General features: G+C 35.4%; 1 protein-coding gene across 1 annotated transcript in view; it reads right to left on the reverse strand.

Annotated features, from left to right (window-relative positions):
* Nucleotides 1-22,921, reverse strand: part of LOC120633417 (protein dead ringer) — a 189,118-nt gene that overhangs the window by 101,371 nt on the left and 64,826 nt on the right. The window contains exons 3-4 of the mRNA XM_039903624.1: nt 12,395-12,655; nt 11,460-11,726 (exon numbers count right to left, since the gene is read on the reverse strand). Coding sequence (XP_039759558.1) covers nt 11,460-11,726; nt 12,395-12,655 — 528 coding nt within the window. The remainder of the gene's footprint in view (nt 1-11,459; nt 11,727-12,394; nt 12,656-22,921) is intronic.

Here is a 22,921-nt window from a genome sequence, read left to right on the forward strand (position 1 = left end):
GCTTACTACTTATTTTTATAGCAGTATTATTTTAATGTTGTTAACGTTTTGTTTTAGAATAATAATCTTTATTTTTAAAACGTCAAGTCCAATGTCCAACAAATTGTAATTTTCAAATACCACTGCATTATGCGATAGTAGTATTTCGAAGATCATGTTAAGATTTAAATTAATAACCTAAAAGCTCAAATCTTCCTGAAAAAGCAAGTGCTTGGATTTTACTTGGATGGTGTAAAATGGCTTTATAAATACAAAAATTACTGAAAAAAATAAAATAAAAAATTCTTTGCAATTCTCAAGTCAGAATTCCTCATAATATAGGATAAAAATGGGAGATGAAAATCAGAGCCCGGTAATGTATAACACACGAATAATTGGTATGATTATCTTAACTTATTTGGAACTTTCCATATTGAGTCACGTCCGTTGCTGGAATAGGTATTTTATCTACATCGAAGCCTCGACAGATAAAGCTACAATAACGTTGTTCAAACGCAATTAGTTATGTTCTGGACCAAATTACATTATTATTCAAAACTAAACGACAACTATATCGGTGACCAATCATATCGACGAAGGATGTTTCGAAATATACTTAAACAAATAATGGTAGCTTTACACTCCTCGTTTAATTAAACGCGCTCTTATGTCGACTTCCCTGGCAGCATTGAGCGATGTGGTTTCATAAGTTTTGTTTACCCTGCTACAAGTCAGCCTTTGACTGCAATCATCAACTTGCTGTCAAGTGATGATGCAGTCTAAGATGTTAACAGGTTAACCGGTCATATGACAGTTGTATTAAAACTTTAATCTTTTTCTACGCGACATCGTACCGGAACGCTTAATTGCTTAGCGGCATGTCTTTGTCAGTAGGGTGGTTAATTCAGCCGAAGCCTCCCACTGGACTGAAGTATGGCCCAAGCAGATTTTGGGAATTATAACATCTAAATTGTCTCTGCTCTGGTTTGCACAAAGACTTGGCGTCAAACGATTAAGCTACAATGTTGATAGGAAACTATACCCCTAGGGATGTGGTTTTAAATATCTGTAGTTACCATCTTCACTACCATCAGTTGAAGTTGCAGTCAAGGGCTAACTTGTCATTGTTCATATCAAAGAGAATTCATAATATTATGTATATAATAGGACAAAAAACAGCTTTGAACACTACTACTATGAACAACTTCGACGGGTAATTGGCTATTGCCAAACAAGGTTTGAAGCAATAAGGCTGCCATTACAAGTCAAATAACAAAAAGTGTAGATATATTCGAAGTTTTAGCGGCACGCCATTATGTTAATATAGATGTGACGTCATTCGGTGTTTCATAAGTCACGGCGGATCGCTAGATTTAGCATTTTTTGTTTTCTTATCGAAAATAAATACCAATCTCACTTAGAATATAATATCATTAGATAAATATAATATGTTTGAGTTTCTTGGTTACTACCATCAGGCCTATTATTTGTAATCTATATAAGAAACTAGCTTGTGCCCGCGGCATCGCTCACGTTAAGTAAAATTTTTGATTTGGTAAATTTTAACTACAAAGGTTTAAAAAAATGTCTTGCTGCAAATAGAAAAATATGAACGTACTTATATAAAAAATCTGAAATTTTCATAAAAATTTTCATCCCCTATTTGATGCCTTTGGAGTTGGAATTTTCAAAATTTATGAAACACGTATTCTGTATTTTTGAATCGAAAACCTAAAATCAAAGTTTCATGGATGTAATGATTAAAAAATTGAAAAATAAATTGATAAATGAAGGATTTGATACAAACTTTCATCCCCATTTAACCCTCTTAGGGTTGGAATTATTAAAAATCCTTTCTTAGCGGAGGCCTACGTTTTAATAACCATCTGTGTGCAAAATTTCAGCCCGATCCGTCAAGTGGTAAGAGCGTTGATAGATCAGTCAGTCAGTCAGTCTTTTGCATTTTATACATACTAGCTGACCCGTGCAACTTCGTCTGCACCAAATTTGTTATTACCGGAAAACACAAATAAAATGACATTTTCCAAAAATGAATCCTAGCTAGATCTTTTTCGATTTATCGCCCCCAAAACCTCCTGTATACTAAATTTCTAGAAAATCGTTGGAGCCGATTCCGAGATTCCAATTATATATATATATATATATATATATATATATACAAGAATTGCTCGTTTAAAGATATAAGATATAGATGACGTACCTACTGATGTGTAAACGTACTGTCTCAGCTATAGGTATATAAATACGGCAGTCGGCACACGTAACCGTACCGATTTATGAACATTTTAAGGCTAATTGCGTCGACAAATCGGCTATTTAACGATAATAGCCGCATCTAAATCTAAAAAAAATATATAATTGCTTGAACACACCTTAATTAGGATCGGAAGTCTCGAATGCTTTTTAATGTTTAGTTAATTTGTTTGTTTGTTTTCATTGTTACTGTCACTAGTCGAAGCCTGCAACTGCATCGGTAATGAACATTTCATCAAAAATAAAAATAGTATTTTTTTTTTATTTTATAATTTCACTGTTGAAAATTTAAAAATAAAGTATATGAATAAATGATAGAGATATAATAAGAATAGCAATAAAATTCTTTATTACAGACAAAAGCATAAATCATACTACGTAGACAACCTATAAAATAAATTATTTCTTTTATTGATTACCATTTGAAATGTTTCATTGGCTTACGTATATTCTTTAGTTTTTGCTTTACCTAATATTTGTTATTGATGAGCTAAGCAGAGAACTCACCTGCAGGAGAGAAAAGAGAGATAGAAAAGAGAACTCACCTCACGGGCGGGAGATAAAAATTATATACCCCGATTATATCCCCTGACAAGGGATATAATTAAGGTGCCCACCTGCTAAATCACTGGAACATGGAATAGGAGAAGTTTACTCCCGTTTTTTAATACACATATATTATTTGGATATTATTTCCACTTGTGCGCCAGTGGTCTGAGAGTTGATAAAGCTGTGGGAGAAGATTAATTTATATCCTTTCCCCGGGGATATAAAGAAGGCGTAACCTATCAATAATCTGATGTCATTACTATTTTACATATATACCATTACACCTGAATATTTATAAAACCCGTATAAGAAGATGGCATGGAGTTTTATAAATATTCTATGGTAGTTAGTGCTTTTGTGCATGTATAAAGTGCACGCCACTGAGGGCCTGCCGGTTTCCACCAATCTGTAGCGTTGGTGGTGTTAAGCCTCATGGAAAGAAGGTGAAACCTATCAATAATCTGTCATTACTATTTTACATAGTTTTTAACATAGTTAGCTACCGCCTTTAGTACGCTTTGATCTTTTAAACTGAGCTACTTTGTAATGCACTTTTCAGTAATAGACTGAAGAGCTAGGTTTATATTAAGTTTACAATGTGATGTCGTAACCAGTGCATAGAGGGTATGCAGGGGGTTTGCTATATTATATAAAATGAAAAAAATCTCCAGTACGAGTTATAAAAAACTTAAGGATAGGCATTGTAAGAGTCATAAATCAGCCTACCATTAATTATTTATAACCCATACTGGAGATTTTCTTTATTTTATATCATCTGCATACCCTGTGCACGCCAAACCTATTTTTTGCGCTTGCATCGCAAACGCTGGCTAAACCTTATGAGACAGTGTTATTCCTTAACCAATTAAATACGTTGTGCATTTAATGTTAATCGAAATTGTTCCGTACAGTATATCATTAAAATGAATATATTAGAGGATACCATAGTATGTACCAATAAAAAGTGGGAGCAAAACGGCTGTCGCGGCCGGGCGCAATATCCAAACTCCCGCTACATAAATCCATTGCACCCGTGCGAAGTCGCGTCGTCGCTAGTACATGATACGTAGGTAATGTAAAGGTATATAATTAAACTGATAAGGTTTATGTTATTCGACCGCTTGTTTGGCTATGTTACGCGCTTATAACTCAACAAACGATCAAATGAATGCCGCCATAATGCGCGTACCGAAATTTAACTCGGTTGCAATGTTAACGTAATCGACTGAAACAAATGATATTATTAAAGAGGTTAGCAATTAAGAGCGTAATTTACGATGAAGTTATTTTTTTTTTTGTTTAGCTTTAATGACAAACGCGTTTACAGCCTCATCTGATGGTAAGATACGGTGCAGTCAAAGATAAAACGCGCTTCCTTAGCGGTCATATAAAGCTATATCCAGTGGTGTGGATTTTATATATCCACAAATGCACTGCCTAATCTTAAAATTCCATATAACTCGAATAGGAAGAGGATTTTTCCATTTCACACCATTTTCCATCTCTATGCATACCCTGGTCAATAATCTTGTGCATGCCACAGGTTTTATCCATTTCCCAAGCCATAGAGTATCTAGGTATACTCGAGTTATTTCTCAAAAAGTATTGGAGTAAGGAGAAAGTTGTGGCACAATAGTTTTTAGCCATGGATATTATTATTTTGATTGGAACTAGAGTGTTTCTGTTCTGTAAAGATTTCAAATTTTAAAATTTATTTAAATACTCATTTCCAATATGCTTTCTTATACCTGAGCACTTTTAAAAAGTGAAGTCGGTCTGTCTGTTACTCATACTTTATAGTGTCTCTACGACCGGTTTGGAAGGCAGATTTTGAAGTTTCTAGCATGCAATTTATTCTGCTTTGGCAAGAAATAGCTTCAATTAACCACAAGACAGCATTCAAAACTTACTCATCAATAATTTTAAAATAATAAAAATGATAACTTTTATGTTTTAAAAATATGGCAAACCCTAAAATTTTTAAGTACAGATGCACCTAAATCGAGCATTACAAGTTTATAAAACATTCCGAACCGATAAAAGTATCGAAAACATCCAACCGATAACTCGTCTAGACGGAATAAATATCCCAAAACACTCGAATGCCTACTCGATGGCTCACTTGGCTAATCGTTTGAGTTGCCAGTTGAAAAAAAAAAGCATCGTTTTTTTCTAACCTACTGCCACTTTAAAAGGTTGAAGGCGAATCTAATAGGGCGCGTGCATTTAAAACATTTTAAACGAGCTTGTGTTCGAGATTACAGCCATGGGTGTGGTCAGGCTCGTCATGAACAATCTAATGTGTTTCAATAAAAGGAAAGGACAGCTCGTAAAACCCAATCAATAAAATACCCACCTTCAACATATGATTTCTAAACTTTAAATACACCAGTGTTCTTCATTGCCATCATTAGGCTACTATACTTTACTGTTAGGGGTTCAAACATCCTTTTTTTATTGGACAGAAGTAATAAGAGCAATGACCCGCTGTTCTGCTCCAATACGAGTTGAGCACTGAAACTGAAAATTTCTAAACCGAAAGCTACCTTCTTAGGTACATTATGGCTTAAACCTCTAAGGAATTGATTCTTTACAGCTATAAGCTCAACCTTGGATTCGAACCCAGGACCTAGTGATCCGTAGTCTGACATACAAGCCAGTAGACCAACGAGGCAGTGAACCCTATCTCGAAACTATAATATAATTATACACATATTAGGAGAGAGTATACAAACAATTATATTAATGAAGATTAAAAGTTACATGGTTAAAAGCTACCTATATGCATAACATTACTTCGTTCGTTTTTTAAACTTTTTAACATTGGCAAAGATTGTGCTCCATACAGCCTACTTATTTATTATATTTCCTATCGGAATAAACTGTACGGACGGAATAAATACACTTCATCATGCAATGTGGTTTGAATAAAATCCGTGACAAACATTTATTATTGCAAAATTATAAGTGATAAATTGCATAAATCAAACGTGTTGCCAATAAACAACGCGCCCCCTAGTGGGTGTTTCGCGCTTGTTGTGAAAAATGTGCGATCGTCGTGCGCCCGTGCTAAGAAATACGTGACGGTATTAAAACGGATCATCCATTATGTAATACTTTGTTATAATATGAATCAATTTGTTGCACCCAACATTACGTTCTACAAAGAGTAGATGAGTTATTTTATTGAATATTCGTAGTTATTTTGTCGACCACTGGCACAATGGTGAACTCTGTGATCCTATAAGTGGAAAGTCCCGTGTTCAAACCTCAGCCGGAGCAATTTAGTGTCGCTGTCTTGGTCTGTTAAGAGCCAATCAATAAGTACGTAGAGTCTCGAGGAAAACCCGACAAGATACTCAGCAGATGCTCATTTCCAACATCAACAATTTACAATTTAACATTCATTGCTCTATAGGTGAGAGGTAAAAGCGGATCAGGCTGTTTACAAGCAACCTTGTAATTAACAAATTCATTAATTGTATAGTAACCTCGCTGCAATAAATGTGTCACTTAAAAATAAGTGTAAGTTAGCCTAATTTTAAACGACATCATTATTTTATTGGTTAGTACCAAATGTTTCCCATTTTTGAGGGCTCCTGTAAGAATTTTTTTTAGAGATTAACTGTCTTTGTACACATCCTGGCTTTTTAACCTACTCTTATTTTTGTTTGGTACCTTCTAAATAAATAGATCTAAAAGTATCTTAGTAATAAAGAAGAAATCGCGAACATAAACTTATATGAAACAAAATGTTATAGTAATACAACTTTTAAAATAAACACTCAATACAGATGATAAAATCAATAAAACCGATCGTATAATGTGTATGAACCATTAATTGGGATTACGGCTACATTCACACCCCGACAATGTTGCTTTTAAAATCGTACATTAACGCAAGGTCTTTGTGCGGCTGCGCATTGTGCGATGCGGTTCAGTTTATGGTGTAGGTGGAATTAGCGCGTGCTCTTCAATGGAAGGTAACAAAGAACTCGTGACCGACGCCTTATGGTACCAATATGAAGGACTGTTGAACCCTTTTTATTCACTCATTACTCATTATATTTCTAGCAGATGCAATATCTGTATGATACTTGCTACAATTAGATTAGTTAGTTAGTCTACCTATTACTTAGAATAATGTTTTACTACTTTTATTGATAAGATGTACTACATACCCAAAATACAAACGCCTTTTTTATATTTTATATATAGGGCAACACTTTACAAGGCACGCAAGTAACAACGTCGATCTCCATAGAGATCTACAACTCCCCACTTTTGCTCAATATTTAAAAAAAAAACCGTCGAAAATTTACAATTGCGTGTGAGTGCGTAGCTATTATTTATAATATATATATACCCCGAAAAAAAAGCAATGCTGCGAAACAGGGCAACACGGGCGGTAGTAAATACTTTTTTAAATTATCTATGTATTTGTATCTTAACATTTTGGTATTTATCTATATCTATCAAAACTCTTTGCACTATCCCGTTCTCCCGTAAGAGATTGCAGCAATAAGGCCGCCTTTGCATGTCGACATTGTGTACTGTATACGGCTTATTATTTATTTTCCTATATGTTATACGTGCAATAAAGTTTCTTCTTCTCTTTCTTCTACGTTTCCGAACGAGCTGTCGCAAAAAGATTTACTACTCAATCCTTAGAAGAAACGGTGAAACAATTAAAAAAATTAGTTCGTGTAGGTACCATAGCTAAGCACGCTAATAGAATTAATATACTTTTGTCTAAAGATCCTGTATTCAGGTCCAGGTCATGCCAACAATTTATAGATATTGGGTTGTCCTCAGTACCCACCGGCCCCAGTTTAGAAAACTTTATATCAACTTTATTTGATTATAAAACTGAAACTTTATTTGCTGTGTCACAAAGTGAAGATAATCGTTAAAGCCCGCCAGCCTGCATATCTGCAGCGTGCAGGGAGTAATCTTATAACTCTATCCTATGAGAGAGGGTAGTAATGATATCTCCACAAATCTCTCTTTATATAATTGTTGCTTGAGATTTTCGGTCTGTATTTGGTCGGCTATAGGGGAGGAGTTAAAGGGCGGTTCATTTGATTTTAAACTTGGAATGATTTTTTTTTATTCCACTACAAACCACTGCATCAAAGGTTGTCAAAATGAATAACAAGCAATGTCGTTTACACCAGCTACAATTCAGACCGTATAACAATAGTTACCGATATATTTTGCAAATTTCCCGTACGTCCTTAATAAACTTTTACAGGCAAACACTTTCACTCGCGAACTCATAACATTTATAAAGTATCGGCGGAGCACAAAGGAGTAGATTATATGTCTTTGAAGTGAGGCAAGGAGCGCGAAGACCGAGATAAAAGCAGTAAACACGTTAATTTTACTCAAAACGGTGCCATATGTTACGTTTGAGGACCACCATTCACGCTCCTACAAAATAATCCTACGTACTATAGTAGCCAGATTTATCTTCAATTATCTATCTATACTTATATAACAAAAATGACGTTTGTAAGCGCAAATCTCTGATAATACTTGCCAGTAGAATTTAAATATTATTTTTTTGCATTCGTTAACCTAGTTTTTGATTAAGGTTACAGGATATTTAACATGACGATGCTTAGGAGCTAAGCTAAAATAAATAGGTATGGTCAAAAAGAAGCTAAGGAAAAACACATTCAATTAGTAGCAAAGTAATGGCACATTCGGCAATTCAACTAAGTTCGTACAATATTTAGAATCATGTTGTAAACGAAAAACGCACAAATTTTAACGTTATTATAAATTTTAAAACAGTAAACCATCCAAGGGGCTCAAGCTCATGTCAATCTATATTTCCAGAAACGTCGAATTAACGTCCAATCCTCAAAGTAATTATCTTCGTAATTATTATATTATCATAATAACAAATGATTACTCCGCCGTTTTTGTCTGCTTATGCACTTCGGAGAAATGTCTGGTAATGAATGGTAACCCTTATCCAGTACGGGTTAAACATACGTTTTACATATTATTCTCTGTGTTAATTGTCATGTAACAAGGCAATGCAAGCGTGATCAAGTTTTATTTCTCTCTTCCGATGATAATACGCTTAACAGCTTGTTAGTAGTCGTGAATGGTATACCGGAAAGCAATATGGTTCTGTCAAAAATGTAAATAGGTCGTAAGACTTTTGTGCTTACTTTGTTACCTGAATAAGCCATTTTACCAAATCATGAAGTTTTTTTAGAAAAAAACACGTTATACTGCATAATTTACAATCGATTTACAAGATCTTAAAAGAAATAAGACTTTAACTACCAACTTCAACACAAAGTTAAAAATAATCAGTTTAATCTAAATTTTTCGGATTAAAGATTAAACTTAGTTATGATATCTTTTTCCTAAACTGTAAATACATGTTTGCTATACCAACTTCATTATTTGATCTTGAGATTTTGGATTAGATTTATAATTAACTTCAGTCTAATCCGCATCGCTAAACACACCGTTGTTGTACGTACCTACTTTGAATCTCTATAATTTTTACTCTATAACTAAAATACAGTAAATTTTTTTCATCCTGAAACGATTGTAAAACAGTTAAACTTTTATATAAACAAAAAAAATAAAACAGTGCTCCTACGTGAAGAATAAATCTTCTAACAATAACTCTTTTCTTAATAGTAGCGTACAATACTGTTAGTGTAATCTTCTTTTAATTGTTCATTCTATGTCCTTCCTCTTCCCTCCGGGCATTTCCATAGCTCACTTTTTCTTCACTTCTTTGTTTTTCATTTTCACAGTCAAAAAACCAATCTATATATCTCTATTGATATATAAATCTATTGATTATAGATTTCCATTAGTTCTTTTCTATACATTAGTGATACCTTCGAGTTAATATGAAGCTTTCATTAATATCACTATTAATTTAAATATTACCCTAATAATTGCATGCTAAATTGGCGTGGTACAGTTAAGAACTACATATTTTTCTATAACATCTATTTCACCTGTATCAGCAAATAAATGCAATTGATTGATTGATTGATTGATCACATCTCAAATGCTTCCAAAAGTTCTTTTTAGTTTTTTGTTTTATTGATTATTTACGTAATTAAGTTTGTTATTATCCACGTATTCTATCAATTATTTGACCAAATTATGTATAGCTCGAGTTTTATTTGTAAATTTGTTTATTTTAAGACCCATGTTATTAGTAACCCTAACAAAAATAGACCCATTAAAGGCGATTGAACAATATATCCACCAACCCTAACCGCCGGGTGACAGAAGATTATTTCTCAATCCGGTCGGGTCGGAATGACCCTCACAATCCCTCCGAACCAATGAAATATGTAACAAAGGAAAAACGGGTTGTGTCGGCTGGCGAATAAAGAAAGCTATTGGGTAACTATCAATGCGAAGTTATGAATAACTTATTAAAGGGGTTGCGACTGGGTTCAACAGTCCGATTTGTGGTGATTACGTTGTTGTGGGGTAAATATTTACTACGATTTATGTAAAGCAGACAGGTGTATCGCTGGGTATCGGCCTTATTTCCATTTTATTATTTATACCGATGTCTTGGAACCTACATGCAAGGTTTTAGAATATGGATTTAGATAAATGTTCGATCTGCGCTTGCTGTATTTTCTGTAATATATATTCAAAAGTATACACGTAACGGGTTGTTAATTACTAGTATCTTTTCCCATCTTTCAGTCTTAAAAGTCTTAATGTTGGCAAGCACTTTATGTTGTCTTGATGTTACAAAAATTTGACACACATTCAGATATTTATTAAGTAGCTGTTAGGAGTTAGATAAGTCTAAGAACATTCAAGAAGTAGAACAAATTATCATTAGAAGTATATTATTTGATAGTGTCGTGTTTTTTACTTATCTAACCATTACAAGACACACAATACTAAGTATACTAACATTATATGGCCAAGTTACTGAAAAGGATTTCCAGACCAAACTAAATTTGCCTTTGAAAATACAAGCGTACGATATTAAATACAATTATCTTATTGTAAAGCGAATAAGTCTGAGCTTGAATTTGATTTAAGAACTCATAATTGTCCAAGATTGTAACTGACTATTTTTTCGTAACCTCTAGTGGAACTAATTTGCATTGCCAACAAAAGGTTTGAGAATATAACTAACCAATGTTACGAATATACTTACAATGACGCATCCGGCTAAATGGTTGTGAGCTTCTTATACCAGTAGGGTTACTTGACGAGCCATGAGATAATTATTTCTACCATTTTCTCGCCCATTTTCTATAAACTGGGACGAGATAATGGGTAGATATAATCATCTCATGGCGCGAATCTTAATCTTGCAGAGCGCGTTTGGAATACTGGTAACATTTTCAATAAACAAAAAATGTGTATGAACTATTCATAAGGCCTATATGCATAGATAAGTACCGGATTAATGATAATATTAAAAATGTTTTTTTTATTACACTACGAAAATATAAGCCATAGGTATACAATTTATAAACTAAATTCGGGTGTAATGTAGTAAAACGTAATGGCGGCCTTATCGCTGATAGTGATCTCTTCCAGGCAACCATTAAGTAGAAAGAGAACAAAACGTGTAATTTATATGAAGAATCAATAGTAATGAAAGAAAAAAAATAGCATAAACCTCTACATACCTGACGGACCTGCTTGTATTGTTCTTCGAAGCTCCATCCAGCCGCGCTTCCCTCGGAGGACGATGATGAAGCGGAGCCGACAGGTTGAGCTGGGGGTGGGGGTGCAGGGGCCAAGAATGCGGGCGGAGCGTAGGGGAAGTTCGCGCCACCGCTGGCAAGAGCGAAAACACTGCTGGGAGTGGACAGGGGTGGCCCTTGGGCAAGCGAAGCCAGGGATGACAGGTGAGGATGCAACGACGTCTTGAGTGACTCGAAGTCATCGCGAACCTGTTGAAAGACCTTAAATATTATAAAGCCACAGATATCGTTATGCTGATTAAGGTTTTAGACTTTTTAAGTCATCAATAATAGCCTGTAACCGTTCACTGCTGAACTAAAGGCCTCTTGCAATCTCGAAATCAACCCATTACCGGCCCAGTACAGAGCTCGGAACTCCTCCCACAATGTGAAGTGGTTAAGGCAGTATTCTACCACGCTGACGACAAGGCAGCTTGGAAGCAGGTCCACTCCGCTCTCTTCTCTCTCAAAACAGAAAAATTGTAAAGATTGTTAAACTTTAAAATGATGTTGGAAAAGAACAATCTGCTGAGTTTCTTGCCGGCTCTTCTCAGTGGAATCTGCCTGGTAGAGTACACTACATACAGACTGACTTGATGTTTCAAAAGTGTTTAAAAATTAGGCCTACTTGTTATAAATGAATTTTTAATTTTATGAATTCTGCTGGCCCAGTGCGAATTGGTGGACTCCAACGCCTTTTTGAACATTATGGAAATCATGCATGTATAACTTTGATACATGCAGATTTCCTCACAATGTTTTCCTTCACCGTTGAAGCAAGTGATATTATAAGTGCTTAAAAAGTAAGGAGATCGTGAGCCGAGCATTGCCAACTGACAGTCTTTTGCATTTATAAATAAGTATGTATTAATTTATACCTTCAGCTCCCTTTCGAGAGGCCTCGGCGAATTCCTCTGGTGTGAGTGATTCATCGGATGGTTGCTGATATTGTTGATGCTGTTCATGTTATTCATTTGGTGGTTTAAGGGTCCGTGGTGGGACATGTTGTGGAGAGGCTGGTGGGGCTGCAGCATCGGCTGGTGGGCCTGCTGCTGGTGGGGAGCTGCGTCTCGACCCACGCCCTCGTCAGAGCTCTCGCACGACTGGTCGCCGGATGAGTCGCCTTCTGACCGCGCTGACTGTGGAAGACAAAAGCAATAAGATAACCTGTCCTTTTATCCTAATATTATAAAGAGGAAATACTTGTTTGCTTATGTGTAGTCTACTTTGAAACTACTGAACCGATTTTAATAATTCCTCCAACATTAGAAAGCTATTTTATCCGGATGTTTCATATTATTTATTTAATTTAGGTTTATTTATTATGTTATGCATAATATATTTATAATATACGTAGACAAAGAATAAGAAAAAAGATTCGCGATCTTGTATCCGCGTGCGCTGTCTACGAATTGACAATTATAAACATAATAATATAACTATATACTTGATAGGTACTATGCTCTACAAAATACCTGGTATTTAAAAGATTTAAGTCAGTAAAGTATTTATGGTTTTGTGGATCGCAATTCATGTCCTTCTTCTCTTTCTATCCTTACAAAGAGATAATTGAAAAAAAAGAGTTTATTATGAAGACAATCTTTTTCTTAAGTTTTTCGGTGTTTTAGGAGTTGAAATTACAGGCTTTGGCTTGCCAATCGGAGGACAGAATTCGAGCCCCACACGCAAATCTAACTAGTTGAAGTGATATTTAATTGCTTGAATTAAAAATGCACATAACTCCACTTTCACTAGCTTTTTGAGCCGCCGCCGCATTTCTGCCGCTAAGCAGCATTGTTGCAATGCTGTGTTTCGGTCTGAAGGGCCGAAGCTGAGCTCTAGTTCTTCTACGGATCTCCTCATTTCTGATTTGATCACGTAGAGATACTCCTAGCATAGCTCTCTCAATCGCCCGCTGAGTGTCTCTGAGGCTTCTTATGAGGCCTATAGTTAGCGGCCATGTCTCAGTTCCGTAAGTCATCACAATACTTAGTAGATACATAAAATAAGCCCACGTAGCAAACCTGATTTAAAACGTAGGTGTACGTTTTATTGAAACCATTTAATAATCACCAATTATAAGTGAGTAGGTATGTATCTAAGACATTATTACTGTTGAGTTTAGTAATAATTGACGTATTTTAAAATTATATCCAAGGTGCAGGTGTCGTGTGGACTAGTCGCTGGAACCGGCAATTACTCAGAAATGTCGCGAGGCGTCGGGCGATTATTTATTGAAAAAAAAAGCCTAAGAAAGAACCCATTAAATGTCCCTCGCTTTCTTTAAATGGGTTTGCATGTACTCACTTTTTCGTGTATTGGCCTTATTTTCCATTATTCGCCAGTATTTACGTAATGTAAGTGTATAGAACAAAGGCTACCTGCAAGTAAATACTTAGTGTTGCTTTTAGGGTTCCGTACCTTGACGGAATGATGACTACGGCCTTATTCCTTCTCATTGTGGAACGAAACCCGTGGCCAGTAGTCCAGTAATGGGTTTATATGATGAAGAGCAAACTTTCGACATTCAACATGAGTTTTTTTTTTAAATAAATATACTACGACAATACAAACATCGCCATCTAGCCCCAATGTAAGCGTAGCTTGTGTTATGAGTACTAAGATGACTGATGAATATTTTTTATGAATAATATACATGAACACTTATAATATATTTTAAGTATTAACATATAAACACATACACACATAGGTACATATAAACACCCAGACACTGAAAAACATTAATGTTCCAGTTTCCCAAATAAAACAAATTAAATTTAAATTTAAATTGTAACTTTAATGCTATTATATTATAAATATATGACCCTTTTGATGCGACTTCGTCCCTCAAATTTTCTTACTAAAGTAAACGTAAAAAATATCTTTATTAAAGTAGGTAGGACCATAGGTGGCACTCTTGATGCGTACATTACATGAGAAGTACACGGTAGAGAGATGATGGCGTTAACCATATTCGTAGACTTAAAACTAAAGCTACGAGGGTTCCAAACGCGACCTGGTCTAAGAAGAAGCCCACAACTAACTTAGCCGGGTGTATTTTTTGTTATCGCCATCTCACATTGTCATGTAAAATTATTAGAAAAGCAACCTTGTTAGAGCAGTAATTCACAGCCAAGCTTTTTAATCGATTAGGTAGTTCTTTATACTATCATAGGACTTTTCTATAAGCTACTACTACTTTAACTACTCATATTCTCGACTAGGCAGACTTCTTTTAGAATTAGCCTATACAGAAATTTGTCCAAGTAATGTCTAAACTATCGCATAGCCAACTCTTGATCTGACATATATCTTGGGACAAATTGGGCAATTGGTTCAGGTTTAACGAATATTACAGAAAAAAAATGTGTGCGTGTACTAGTGTACACACGTAAGAATTGAAACTTCTTTATGATCTTATTTTTGGAAAAATTATCATTTATATGCAACTTCGCAGAAATTGGTTAAATAAAGTTAAATTAGATAAAGTTTAACAAAAGGCTTTTATTATTGTAGACATGAATACAAAAAATAACATAATCACACCCACGTGTTGGTATATTGAAAAAGATGGCGCGTAACGGATAAATGTGACGCGTAACCGAAAAAAGCGACGGTAATTTTTTTTTCCAACGCCGATAATGAAGTTTCACTTCAAAAAACAATTTCTCTAACCATAATAATTGTCGCTTCGAATTTAACGAAAAATATTCTTTGTTACTTTTAACACGGTTAAATAAATAATAACTAACCGAATAACTAATTATTTGTTATCCTCCAAAGTAGGTACGGGACTCTCCGTGTTTCCGATGCACCCTCAAAGGTGTGACTTAGGTTTCCAGAGGTTACGCCAAGCGATTTATTGTTCCGCTACGAAGCCGCATAAAACTGTTTGATTGTTTTTGTGAAACATTATAATAATAATTTTTATTTCAGGCCTCAAGGGTCATATTTTTTAAATTATAATAAAAAATAATAAACAAAAATGTATGTATAATATTTGAATATGCGAATCACTGCCGCTCCAATCCATTTGAAATAGCACAACAGTGACCCACATATTGCAGTCCAGCAGAAGGTATTGAATGTTTCAGGTATTTTTATTGCACACACATAGATGAATAATTTGTGTGCAAAGACGGTCTTATCGCTAAAGCGATCTCTCCCAGACAACCTTAGGCGAGAGGAAATCCGAAAGGAAGAAACTGATTAGGGATATCGGTTTAAAATACCACCAGGTGAGATTGCAGTCGAAAACTAACTATTAGTGAAAAATAAAAATCATGAAGGTGAAAAGAGTCAGACCCCAAGCGAACTTTAGCTACCAAATAATATACGGACTGAAAAACCTCAAACAAAAGGGGTATCAGATACCTACAACGCAGAAATTCCTCTTAATTTTACTTGTGGTTGCGTAAACTCTACGCCCGAGGAGCTAACTTGAAGAAATTACCTTTAAATTTAACTTGCGTATGATAACAACATCGATAGCATATGGTTAGCACCCGAAGCGACTCGTTATGGTGCATTTGTTACGAAAATGTAGGTTCAATTTCATAATACGTAAATATAACAAATGGAGTTATTATTAAGATCAATAATTTTTGTACAATGGCGTAAATGTGTGCGATGGTGAGCGTGTAAATTAATGTACTCTGACATAATATTGTAAATTATTTTTTTAATTTAAATCAATCTAATTCAATTGCAATTTTGTATTTTTTTTTTATCTGAAATTGTTCTTGATTTTGGCAAAGGCAAACCTGGATATGCAAGCCCCATCGTGTACCCCTTAAAATGAAAATAATACTTACTATATACACAACTTGGCTTACTCAGAAGTATATTAACAACAGACCTCAAGTTTTCTGTTCTGATCTTTTGTCGGTTGAGAAATAAGGCTCGTAAGAGCTCAATCTCAAGAGCAAAAAACATACTCTTCAGCTTACGAATATTATGGATAGACAATTAAAAATAAATGGTCTAAAATAAAACTCCAGAAAGCTTCGCGCGTTGACGATAGAGCTTTTTCATAGGCACCTAAGGCTAGGTATAAATGGTGCGCTTATAAACAAGGCATTGCGAATCCATTTCACGCGAAACGGCGGTAATGAGGTTGGAAAACCAGTCCCGAGTCCCTTTAATACTTAAAGTTCCATCGGAATCAATATAAAGAAACTGTAGCGGAGGGTAATCAGAATCGAAACGAGCGCGGTCGCCGGATGCCCGCGGCCCCAATTACGACATTAAAATTATTATTTTATTTCCATTTTTATTTATTATTCGCATTATTATATTGTGTGGAGTTATTATCGGTGAAATGTTTCGTTCGGATAAACGCTCCGCTCGGAACGACACGCAAGCCCGCAATGCTCCAGTTCAGGGTTCCACAGGACCTTAGCCGTCCAAATTCGAGATACTCCTCAAAATATTATCACTATCTGTTACCTATGACTTCGTCGGCATTTAATAAACAACCCGCAGGAATCCTTTATTTTCTAGGAATAAGATCAGGATGCAAATTAAGTATTTCTATGCAAAATTTCACCAAGATAAGTTAAGCGGTCAAACCATTCATAGATGACAAATGCTATTTTTTTGGTCCCGAGGGTAAGTCTTACCAATAGTTTTTCCGGTATAAACAGTAGTCTATGTCTATCTCCAGAATGCAAAAACATATATGCCAAATATCATTTAGATCGGTTTAACGGTTAAGCCGCCATAAGCCGCCGCCGATATGCGAACATGACAACAAACGATCAATGAGACACACTTAGATAACTTCAGGATTTACTCCTTCTTCTTCATTCACTTAGGGAATAATTTCGTTAGCAAACTCGAAAAGTGTTTGCTCATTTCTCAAACTGCATGTAGGTATTGATATAGGTATATCTCCGTTATATTCCCTAGGTCGACTAGGAAGAGGAGAGACTTGACATCTGTATTCTGATCTGGCGGCAACATATACGCATATATATATATTTTCTACTACATAAAAAAATATTTGTTGTAAACGAGCATTGACATTAAGGTTATAAACCACTGCAGTTTTTACAGGCTATTATTGTTAAAATAAATCCAATATGATAATAAGGAATCGTTTACTAAAAAATTCATTCGTTCCAATACCTATAGAAAATATTTCCTAACATCAGGAGAAAAAAAGTAATATGCAAATATGTGTGATATAACGCTTTGTAAAAATGCTCCTCAATTATCAAACGGATGCTGTAACAGGAAATTCATCTTGCGAGCCATTGACAATAAACCCTGATATGTTCGTATTAAGTCAATATAATAAGATATGTTTATAGAGCCGGTTAGGGAAATAAATTTAACTAAATCAAATAACTAACGAGGAAATCATAAAACTAACGAGGCATTAAGATTTGATTCGTTATTTTTATGTTGCATAGACTCGCTTTTAGGTCCGCGTTTGTTTAGCTTATGTAAAATACCACAAAACCTTTGGCATTACCGGGATAATACTAACGAGGCAGTAAGAATTGATTCGTTCTTTTATTTTTCATAGATTAGCTTTTTAGTCAGCTTTTGTTTTTTTATAAAAAAAAATAACACAAAACCTTTGGCATTACCGGCATAAAAATATTCCTATTTTCCGCCCTACGTTATTGCGCTCGATCTCCTTCCATTTCTTTCGCTGGTTTAGGCGTAAAGAATTAACTTATTAACTTTAAAATTACAGCATTAGGATTTAAGAATGGAAACCATTTCCTTAAAAACACTTTATTTAAAACTTAACACCAAAATCAATGATATTATTAGGTACGGAACTCTATAGAATTTAATCGTTGCTTGTATCCTTAAAGGCATCTTATTATATTTCGACTTTCTCATGGTTCCCGAATGCTACTGGATTCCGTTCCTTTTTTACTTTTAAGGTGACCGCAATTTGACTTAAACGCTTTATCAATAAAGGTATAAGACGAATTCGTTTGAACTTCACAGAGCGGCATGGTGCGTATGTAAACAAACTTCCTAAAATATTATTATATTGTTATCGAGTGACGAACTGTAAAAACCAACAGTAACGAACACCGATAAGTAGGATAAAGTTAGCACAGCGCACGCTAACGTCTATTCAAACAGAATTAGTAACGCCGGATTCACATTAAAGTGTCGTTTTAAGATGCTTAGTATTCCACAATGTCGGGTAGAAACCAAAAAAGGGGTATGCGTTTAATATATCTGCTATGCACCCTAACACGTTAGCTCGCTACTAAGATGGTACACACAATTTTTGGGGTAGGCAGTGCTTTTGTGCTTGTATGAAGTGTGTGTGTCTTTAGTTACCACGCTCTTCAGACCGAAACGTATCAACGCTGCTTGGCAATAGCAAAGCTGCTGTCTGGCAGAAATAAGCATGGCAGTAGCACTTCCCCGGACGAGCTCTGTCACGAAAAGTTACTTGTTAAAGCATATATTAAATTTATGAAGTTCTTAAAAAGACTTTTTATTCTTGACTCAATTGTTATCTGCTGTAGGTGCATTATGCATAATTACAATATTCTCGACTTAAACACCTCTAACGCAGTAAGGTAAAAAAAAAAATAAAAAAATACCATATTCTTACATTATACTCATTTTAGTTGTGTTTAATTTTATTTAGGGTATTAATAATTCCAGCAAGCCTTTACTCGTTACAGTATATTCCAGCTCCGTCATCAAACCAGATTCAAGAAATCTCATTCTTTTACAGTCACTGAAATTTCATGAATATAAAATTGTATGTAAATCCGATGCCAGGAAGTACTTCAAAAGGATAACTAAATACATATGAGGTGTGAAGAAAGCATATAAAACATCTAGTTTATACTACATAAAATACACAACACGGCATTAATGTGAATCCGGCGTAAGTCTTTGTTGGAATCCCTCGCGTGATTTAATAATAAAATGTTAGCTGTATTCCAATAAAAAGGTACGTACATATTGAATGTGTCAATAAATGTGACCGGAATTTCTCTATAGGTTAACACCTCCTGACATTGTAATGTTTATCTCGACTTCAAGCAGACTTTAACCAAAGGGTACGTACGCTACCGCTCTTAATAAGGTCACGAATATTTTAACAAAGAATCTTAGTTTCATGATGTCTCAAGGATCCCGTTAATAGAATTTAGTCTGATGAAAATGGAATCACTTGGGAAATATACCGTTTCCGCAGATTCCATAGATTTATACAGCCTGTACCAACTGGCTACTATTTACTCCACCAATTTCACGTATGAAGGAGAAATACTTAAGAACTCGAGAATAACCGGAGAAATCTGCGAATTAATGTGTAGATACACATTAATTCGCAGATTTCTAAATATATATACGAATAAAATGTTGACTCTGTAAGTAGCAGAAGTAGTATTTATTAGGCCTACTCGTAATTAATGGATTTTAAATTTGTAGGTAGTCTGTCTTTTGTTTAACGTGACAAACCATCAAATAACGCACACTTAAGCTATTTTATGAGTAAAATCAGACAGGGCAATTTGCTTATTGATGTTTCAAAGTTTATAATATACTTAGTAGCGAATCAAGAAGTTCCGTATGAATTCTGACTCATGATTCTTCTACTCTGTCAATCGACATAAAACGCTGCAGTATTCCGTGCACGACCAAACTTGAGCTTAGCACAGGTTTAAAATCTGTTCTTGCATGAAGGCGTTCGACCTTATTGACTTAGTTGGGTTGACTTAACCTGTCAATTTACCCTTTTAAAATACCCCTGTAATCCAGCAACCAGCAACGAAAAGGAAAGTGGAGGAATTTATCGATTTGGACCATTAAAAATCAACACGCTTATAGTATAAACAAACAACAGGCTTTCTCAGAAGTTTTCCGAACCAACACCAGTGCGATATGAACAGAAGGACACACCATTGATTAACGCTTCCATCCGAACCATGCAAGGTATTATGATCTTAATTTTGTACAGATTGAGAGCGATATTAGGATGTCAAAATAATTTGGGCCCGGTATCAATGAATGAGCCGTGCTTAAGGAAAGTGCTACTTTATGAAGAGATTACCAAACCTTTACCGGCCATAAATTTAGTTTATGGCGTTGAACACTGAATCCTAATCTGAGGCAATATTGTTGACATTTGTTGAGAGATAAAACTTTCAGTGAATATAATGTAGAGCTTTTGTGACAGAACTCGTCCGGGGAAGTAATACCAGCATGTGTATTTCTGCCAGTAACAGCATTGTTGCAATGCTGTGGTTCCGGTCTGAGGGACAATGCTGTTGCTGTAATTACAGGTACATTAGTCTTAACACCTATACGTCTCATTTTGATGAACACAAGGCGGCACATTGCATGACGTCGTCCTCCTACCATCTCCTACCATCTTGTTGGCGGAAGAAATTTTATATCCCATTACCAATACACTACAGAGCACTGATTTCCTCTTAGAATGAGAAAGTTTGAGGCCGCAGTCCACCACGCTGCGTTAGCCAAGTGGGATAGACTCCACACGCCTTTGATTACATTACGAGAAGCTCTCAGGTATGCCGATTTAAAAAAAACGCAAAAAAAACTCGTGCCGATGTCTAAAAGCGGTCCTAACGAAAGTGAGGTTGAAGTGTAAACAACTAGGCTGTAACCTCTTGGTTCTGTAACTTTAAAATCTGTCGGGAAGATTACACAGCATCCTATAAACGCCCATTGCTAGACTAAAGGCCTCTCCCAACGGAAGGGTTTGCTCATAATCACCACGCTGGGCAACGGGTTGATGATTGCAGTAGATGGTTGAAGTGGCACAAAGCACGCTGCTGTCCGTTCTCCATAATATTCCCTTAGTCACCTCGTATGACAACTGCGGGAAGATAAGGGGCAGTGACAACTGTAATCTGATCATCCGTCACCACGCGGCATACAAACATCATCAGAATCACACGGCACTTCACCTTAATACAATGTAATATTTGTGATAGAAATCGTAATCGCCTCTATGCGAGCAGCTTTTATGGACCGTAATCAAATAGAAACTTGTAATGAAAGATGTCGTGTACGCTCAACTCGTTTGGTATGCAAAGCAAATAGAAGCGGTAATAAAATATTGAACATTAAGTTGTTAACGTCGATGGAAATATCACAGATGCGAAAGCGTGATTCGAAATATCGAGGACTCGTGTTAAATGGACTTCTAAGGAGAGCGAAGATAAACAATCAAATTAGGTCTCTAAGCTTGATTTCATTGCTTTTTAAAACATTTGAATGTAAACTGAGAAAATATTACGTTCAAGGATAAAGAAAAAAAAAAATTAAAAAAAACAGGTTTTTATAATCAAAATAATAAAGGTATTGATCCAGCGGCCATAGGAAACAACGAAGCGTAATACCTCCTTTTGCAACAGGTTTTTTGGAAAGAACTTGTACTTTTGTATTTTCATTCCACATTGTTTTACGTGAGAAACAACAATGAAAACTTTTTTTTTAAATTAATAGTGATTTTGACGCAAATGGACTATGGAACGAATGATCGCCCGCCGAACTTGTTTTCTTAGAAATATTTCTGTTTTGGCTTTTAATTCTACATTCTGCAGATGTTGTATTGCGTACTGCACTACAAATAAAACAAAAAAGATTTTTAAGCTTCTAGCGTCCTTCTCCGAATTTCTTCTTTATTCCTTTAAACAGAGTAAGTTTTTCTTGGTACATTTAATCACACATACCAGCGAAATAATCTCAGATTACTTGGTCTACATAAAGTAGATTTGAAAACCTTCGTCTGTTTGTAATCGGTTAAAAATTAACACCGATCGAGTAGATGCTCCTGCAGGACGTGATGAGAAGGTTCTCGCACACTCGATCCCTGGAACATTTATTAGCGGGATCAGTCACGACGAGCTTTGTCCACACATTAGCAGAATTAGCACCAGGAACCCTACCGGCATATTTACATAGACCGGCATACGTATTTGCCTAGATATCTACATATATCTGGTGTTTCTCGAACCTATTGCGACATCCATTTGTGCAATGTATTGTTGACGTCAAAGGGAAATCTGCCTTTGTGTTTGCGTAACCGAGGAATTGTACAAGATGCTTGTTTTTATTGTAAACTAACTTATGTTACATTCACATACGTAGTTTCATCAACAATTCATAATCACTTTCAAAAAAGGGGGAGAATATCAATTCGAAAGATATGGTTTGTTTTGGGATATATATATATTTGTTAAAGTCGCAGTGAAAACGATTGGAAGTTAGGACAGTGTACAATCATTTTGTAAATAGTTTAACTTCATAATTGACGGCCGATTGGCGCAGTTTGCAGCGACCCTGCTTTCTGAGTCCAAGGCCGTGGGTTCGATTCCCACAACTGGAAAATGTATGTGTTGTTCATAAAAATATTCATCAGTCACCTCAGTACCCACAACACA

Source organism: Pararge aegeria, chromosome 21 (genome assembly GCF_905163445.1).
Source record: "Pararge aegeria chromosome 21, ilParAegt1.1, whole genome shotgun sequence".
Lineage (NCBI taxonomy): Eukaryota > Metazoa > Arthropoda > Insecta > Lepidoptera > Nymphalidae > Pararge > Pararge aegeria.